Consider the following 7,500-nt stretch of genomic DNA (forward strand, 5'->3'; position numbering starts at 1 on the left):
TTGTCGTGTTTGTCATTGTGACTGTCACAGTTTGTCGGTGAGACCTTATCGTGTTTGTCATTGTGACTGTCATAGTTTGTCGGTGAGACCTTGTCGTGTTTGTCGGTGAGACGTTGTCGTGATTGTCTGTGTGACTGTCACAGTTTGTCGGTGAGACCTTGTTGTGTTTTTCATTGTGGCTGTCACAGTTTGTCGGTGAGACCTTGTTGTGTTTGTCGGTGAGACCTTTTTTTTTTTCTTTAATATTTTTTGTTTACTATTTTTTTTTACAACACATTATACATTACATCACAATTCACATCGCCACATACATACATACAACATGCATAAAAAAGAATAATCTAGAAAAGAGAGAGAAGTAGAGAGATAGAGGGAGAAAGTTAAAGAGGCGCAGTATAGGACTGTTTGACTACAACAACTATTAGACCTTTAAATAATATTGATTACTACAAGATTCAAGTTTACAACAGCATATATATCAAGGTACTGTTGACGAATTAGGGAGGAGGAGTAGAGCCTAGTACTGGACACTTTTCATGAAACCAGGTTAGAGTATGGTTGCCAGAGGCGGTCAAACTTATCTTCTGCTAATCCTCCCTTGTACTTTTCCAATAAATATCTACTTTTCAAAAATTTCAAGAATATCGGAAGCATCGGTCTTTCAGAGTTCCATTTACATTTGTAAATATAAAATGTGGCCACTAAAATAATGAAATCTAAGGCTTTATCAGTGAACATATTTTCCTGAACTCCAAACAATACCAACGCTTCCGAAAACCGGAAATTAGTAACATGATAACAACTATTATTTAACAATTCCTGTAGTTCCTGCCAAAACCTGTTAATATGCTGGCAATGCCACATCAAATGATTAATTGTTTCTTCCTCATTGTTACAAAACGAACAACAATTTTTCTTAGAAATAAGTAGCGGTTTGTGGACAAAGCCCTATAAATTAACCTCAGCTGGAACCATTTTAGCTGACAATCAACTGTTGTCTTATGACATAAGTAAAAGATCTTGTTCCAGCTGAGGTTATCAAAAATACCATTCCATTTTACTACACCAGCTGGGGCTGAGTCTGCCGAGGCAAAACACGATTGGACACTATGTTTTCCTTCAAATATTATTTTCCATGATTTTTGCTTTAACAATTCATAGTTTGCCTCCTGTATTACATTTATCTTTTTCTGATATGCCTTAATAGATTTGACCAGTCCTGCAAATTTCAAAAAAATTAACCTTCAACGTAGGAAATTTTATCTGAAAATCTACAAAATTCAATAGACTGCCATTTTCATTCAGTAAATGACAGACTTGGAAAATACCCCTTTCTGTCCAATCTTTAAAGTATACAGTGTGTTTTCCAATTACAATATTTCTATTATAAAAGATACATTCTGCATTAAACTCACTTACATCAGTTGGTATACATTGTATGCTTAATTTCTTGAAATGTTTCAATACATCATGCCAAAAGGGATTGTGGATTGATTGCATTAAAGTGTTGGCAAACTCACCCCCTAGCTGCTGCTGTTTATCCAGCTCAGGATAAAGACAGAGCGTAAACCTGGTTAAAGGTGATTCGGCATAGAAAACTCTCCTAAGCTAGCTAATTTTCATAGCTGACAAGAAAGTACAAACATTTTTAACCCACCCTTTTGGTAAGACTGACAAGCACATTTCTTGTTAACTTTACCTTGCTTACCATTCCATAAAAACTGAAAAAAACATACCATCAAGTTCTTTCAAAAATATATCGCATGGATCTGCGATATTCATGAATAAGTACGTTAACTTAGACATTGCTAGTGTTTTCAAAACAGTAATTTTACCAAAAGGGGTAAGCTGTCGCTTACTCCACATGTTCAATACTTTTCTTATCTCTGCAATCTTTCCTGTATAATTTAGATGGACAATATTTCCTGTATCCACAGAGAAAACTACCCCCAAATATCTAAATGTCCCTGGGTCCCAGCAAAAATTCATGTCACGCAAGTACCGTATCTGGCTGTTCCTCCTACTCCCAATCCATATGACCTGTGTTTTTTCTAAGTTTATTTTTAATCCGGACATACTAGCAAAAACATTCAAAATTCTCACAGCTTCTGTAAATGATTCTTCACTTCCATCCAAACACAAAGCTGTGTCGTCCGCAAACTGAGACATTAACATTTCACAATCACGCACATGTATACCTTTTACTTTCTCATTTTCACGCAACATGTTTGATAAAACCTCAGCGCACAGTAAATATAAATAAGGTGACAAAGGATCGCATTGTCTTACTCCTCTGCAAATACTGAACCAGGCTGAATAAGAGCCATTTACAGAGACGCATGCCACAATATCAGAGTAAAAAGCTCGTACCCATTTGTTTATGTCGGGGCCCAAATTTACAAAGTCTAAAACCCTATCTATAAATGTCCAAGAAATACTGTCGAAAGCTTTCTCAAAATCGACTAGAAGGAGTTGACCCGGAATGTGTTCATATTGTGTATACAAAAGGATATCATATAACAACCGGATATTTTCCCCTAAGTATCTCCCCTTCCTAAATCCTCTTTGGTCCGTGTGAATTAGTTTGGGCAGTACGCCTTTAATCCTGTTTGCAATACATGCCGAAGCTATTTTATAAACTGTATTTAGCAATGTGATTGGTCTCCAATTTTTAATAAACTGCTTTGGCTTTCCTTCTTTTGGCAAACAAGTAATAATTCCTTGACGTTGCGTCACTGACAAGTTTACAGTTTCAAATCCAAAATTTAAAGAACGAACTAAAAAGGCTCCAATATAAATGTCACCAAAGAAAAATTTAAAGAACTCGATGGTGAAGCCATCGCTGCCAGGACTCTTATTATTGTTCATAGCACGCAGTGCTGTATGGGCTTCACTGTAACTAATGCTACCTTCCAACCTATCTTTTTCTTCATCATTTAGTTTAGTGGCATTATGAACACAAGTATCAATATTAACATCTGTTACATCATGCTTACTGTAAAGCTTTTCATAGAAAAGTTTAGTTTCCTTAACAATTTCTGTATCGTCAAAAACAACGGCATCATCATCTTTTTCCAAAAAAACACATGCGTTTTGACACAAAGTTTCTATTTTCCAGATTACAAAAATATCTACTTGGCTTCTCACCCTGGTGAATCCACTGGATTCGTGAACGCACCATCATACCCTGCAACTTTTTCTCACGTAATTCCATTAACCTAGAACGCTTATCTTCCAGTAACAACACAAGATCTTGGTCAAGCCTTAATTTTGATTCAATTTATGTTATTTCATTCACTAACTTTTCTTCTTCTCTATTTTCTTCTTTTTTCTTGTCATGTTGGAAGACCCACTACCTTTGTGTCATGTTGGAAGACTCTCTACCTCTGTGTGTCATGTTGGAAGACCCACTACCTCTGTGTCATGTTGGAAGACCCTCTACCTCTGTGTCATGTTGGAAGACCCACTACCTCTGTGTCATGTTGGAAGACCCACTACCTCTGTGTCATGTTGGAAGACCCTCTACCTCTGTGTGTCATGTTGGAAGACCCTCTACCTCTGTGTGTCATGCTGGAAGACCCTCTACCTCTGTGTCATGTTGGAAGACCCACTACCTCTGTGTCATGTTGGAAGACTCTCTACCTCTGTGTCATGTTGGAAGACCCTCTACCTCTGTGTGTCATGTTGGAAGACCCTCTACCTCTGTGTCATGTTGGAAGACCCACTACCTCTGTGTCATGTTGGAAGACCCTCTACCTCTGTGTCATGTTGGAAGACCCTCTACCTCTGTGTCATGTTGGAAGATCCACTACCCCTGTGTCATGTTGGAAGACCCTCTACCTCTGTGTCATGTTGGAAGACCCACTACCTCTGTGTGTCATGTTGGAAGACCCTCTACCTCTGTGTGTCTTGTTGGAAGACCCTCTACCTCTGTGTGTCATGTTGGAAGACCATCTACCTCTGTGTGTCATGTTGGAAGACCCACTACCTCTGTGTCATGTTGGAAGACCATATACCTCTGTGTGTCATGTTGGAAGACCCACTACCTCTGTGTGTCATGTTGGAAGACCATCTACCTCTGTGTGTCATGTTGGAAGACCCACTACCTCTGTGTCATGTTGGAAGACCATCTACCTCTGTGTGTCATGTTGGAAGACCCACTACCTCTGTGTGTCATGTTGGAAGACCCTCTACCTCTGTGTGTCTTGTTGGAAGACCCTCTACCTATGTGTGTCATGTTGGAAGACCATCTACCTCTGTGTGTCATGTTGGAAGACCCACTACCTCTGTGTCATGTTGGAAGACCATCTACCTCTGTGTGTCATGTTGGAAGACCCTCTTCCTCTGTGTCATGTTGGAAGACCCACTACCTCTGTGTCATGTTGGAAGACCCTCTACCTCTGTGTCATGTTGGAAGACTCTCTACCTCTGTGTGTCATGTTGGAAGACCCACTACCTCTGTGTGTCATGTTGGAAGACCCACTACTCTGTGTCATGTTGGAAGACCCTCTACCTCTGTGTCATGTTGGAAGACTCTCTACCTCTGTGTGTCATGTTGAAAGACCCTCTACCTCTGTGTGTCATGTTGGAAGACCCTCTACCTCTGTGTGTCATGTTGGAAGACCCACTACCTCTGTGTGTCATGTTGGAAGACCCTCTTCCTCTGTGTCATGTTGGAAGACCCTCTACCTCTGTGTGTCATGTTGGAAGACCCACTACCTCTGTGTCATGTTGGAAGACCCACTACCCCTGTGTCATGTTGGAAGACCCTCTACCTCTGTGTCATGTTGGAAGACCCTCTACCTCTGTGTGTCTTGTTGGAAGACCCTCTACCTCTGTGTGTCATGTTGGAAGACCATCTACCTCTGTGTGTCATGTTGGAAGACCCTCTACCTATGTGTGTCATGTTGGAAGACCCTCTACCTCTGTGTCATGTTGGAAGACCCACTACCTCTGTGTCATGTTGGAAGACCCTCTACCTCTGTGTGTCATGTTGGAAGACCCACTACCTCTGTGTCATGTTGGAAGACCCTCTACCTCTGTGTCATGTTGGAAGACCCTCTACCTCTGTGTGTCATGTTGGAAGACCCTCTACCTATGTGTCATGTTGGAAGACCCTCTTCATCTGTGTCATGTTGGAAGACCCTCTACCTCTGTGTCATGTTGGAAGATCCACTACCCCTGTGTCAAGTTGGAAGACCCTCTACCTCTGTGTCATGTTGGAAGACCCACTACCTCTGTGTGTCATGTTGGAAGACCCTCTACCTCTGTGTGTCTTGTTGGAAGACCCTCTACCTCTGTGTGTCATGTTGGAAGACCATCTACCTATGTGTGTCATGTTGGAAGACCCACTACCTCTGTGTCATGTTGGAAGACCATCTACCTCTGTGTGTCATGTTGGAAGACCCACTACCTCTGTGTCATGTTGGAAGACCCTCTACCTCTATGTCATGTTGGAAGACCCTCTACCTCTGTGTGTCTTGTTGGAAGACCCTCTACCTCTGTGTGTCATGTTGGAAGACCATCTACCTCTGTGTCATGTTGGAAGACCATCTACCTCTGTGTGTCATGTTGGAAGACCCACTACCTCTGTGTGTCATGTTGGAAGACCCTCTACCTCTGTGTCATATTGGAAGACCCTATACCTCTGTGTCATGTTGGAAGACCCTCTACCTCTGTGTCATGTTGGAAGACCCTCTACCTATGTGTGTCATGTTGGAAGACCCTCTACCTCTGTGTCATGTTGGAAGACTCACTACCTCTGTGTGTCCTGTTGGAAGACCCACTACCTCTGTGTCATGTTGGAAGACCCTCTACCTCTGTGTCATGTTGGAAGACCCTCTACCTCTGTGTCATGTTGGAAGACCCTCTACCTCTGTGTCATGTTGGAAGACCCACTACCTATGTGTCATGTTGGAAGACCCTCTACCTCTGTGTGTCATGTTGGAAGACCCACTACCTCTGTGTCATGTTGGAAGACCCTCTACCTCTGTATCATGTTGGAAGACTCTCTACCTCTGTGTGTCATGTTGGAAGACCCTCTTCCTCTGTGTCATGTTGGAAGACCCTCTTCATCTGTGTCATGTTGGAAGACCCTCTACCTCTGTGTGTCATGTTGGAAGACCCTCTACCTCTCTGTGTCATGTTGGAAGACTCTCTACCTCTCTGTGTCATGTTGGAAGACCCTCTCTCCCTGATCCCCCTATCCCTTGTCTAGACTTGTATAAGTCAAGTTAAGCCTTTTGCGAAGCGTCTCTTTGGAATTCCCTACCCCTACGAATCCAAAATGCCTCTTCTGTGAAAACATTTAGGCGCCTGTTCCATTCTCGCTTGATGAGTAAATAGTTTTAATGTTAAAGTCATGTGTGTTACAGGGGACGGGCGGTGCAGAACGCCTGTCTAACGGCTCGCTATTACTGCAAAACGTACATTGTGACGTCATGTGTTACAGGGGGCGGGCGGTGTAGAACGTCTGTCTAACGGCTCGCTGTTACTGCACAACGTGCACGCGGACAGTGCCGGTGACTACGTGTGTCTGGCCAACAACACGGTTGGGACAGCCGTCAAGACCTACTCTCTCTCAGTGCATGGTAAGTGTGCTTGTAGTGTGGTGACAGCCGTCAAGACCTTCTCTCTCTTCATGCATGGTAAGTGTGCTTGTAGTGTGGTGGCAGCCGTCAAGACCTTCTCTCTCTCTGTGCATGGTAAGTGTGCTTGTAGTGTAGTGACAGCCGTCAAGACCTTCTCTCTTTCCGTGCATGGTAAGTGTGCTTGTAGTGTGGTGGCAGCCGTCAAGACCTTCTCTCTATCCATGCATGGTAAGTGTGCTTGTAGTGTGTTGACAGCCGTCAAGACCTTCTCTCTTTCCGTGCATGGTAAGTGTGCTAGTAGTGTGGTGACAGCCGTCAAGACCTTCTCTCTCTCCGTGCATGGTAAGTGTGCTTGTAGTGTGGTGACAGCCGTCAAGACCTTCTCTCTCTCCATGCATGGTAAGTGTGCTTGTAGTGTGGTGACAGCCGTCAAGACCTTCTCTCTCTCCGTGCATGGTAAGTGTGCTTGTAGTGTGGTGACAGCCGTCAAGACCTTCTCTCTCTCTCTGTGCATGGTAAGTGTGCTTGTAGTGAGGTGACAGCCGTCAAGACCTTCTCTCTCTCTCTCTCTGCATGGTAAGTGTGCTTGTAGTGTGGTGACAGCCGTCAAGACCTTCTCTCTCTCTGTGCATGGTAAGTGTGCTTGTAGTGTGGTGACAGCCGTCAAGACTTTCTCTCTCTGTGCATGGTAAGTGTGCTTGTAGTGTGGTGACAGCCGTCAAGACCGTCTCTCTCTGTGTGCATGGTAAGTGTGCTTGTAGTGTGGTGACAGCCGTCAAGACCTTCTCTCTCTCCATGCATGGTAAGTGTGCTTGTAGTGTGGTGACAGCCGTCAAGACCTTCTCTCGCTCTGTGCATGGTAAGTGTGCTTGTAGTGTGGTGACAGCCGTCAAGACCTTCTCTCTCTCTG

The 7,500-nt window shown here is 43.4% G+C and overlaps 1 protein-coding gene across 1 annotated transcript in view; it reads left to right on the forward strand.

Moving 5' to 3' along the window:
• The window catches only part of LOC138950065 (mucin-2-like), a 155,097-nt gene that overhangs the window by 111,902 nt on the left and 35,695 nt on the right, over positions 1–7,500 (forward strand). The window contains exon 9 of the mRNA XM_070321845.1: positions 6,452–6,590. Within this exon, the coding sequence (XP_070177946.1) occupies positions 6,452–6,590 (139 nt within the window). The remainder of the gene's footprint in view (positions 1–6,451; positions 6,591–7,500) is intronic.

The sequence above is a fragment of the Littorina saxatilis genome, linkage group LG16, assembly GCF_037325665.1.
Source record: "Littorina saxatilis isolate snail1 linkage group LG16, US_GU_Lsax_2.0, whole genome shotgun sequence".
In the NCBI taxonomy this organism is placed as follows: domain Eukaryota; kingdom Metazoa; phylum Mollusca; class Gastropoda; order Littorinimorpha; family Littorinidae; genus Littorina; species Littorina saxatilis.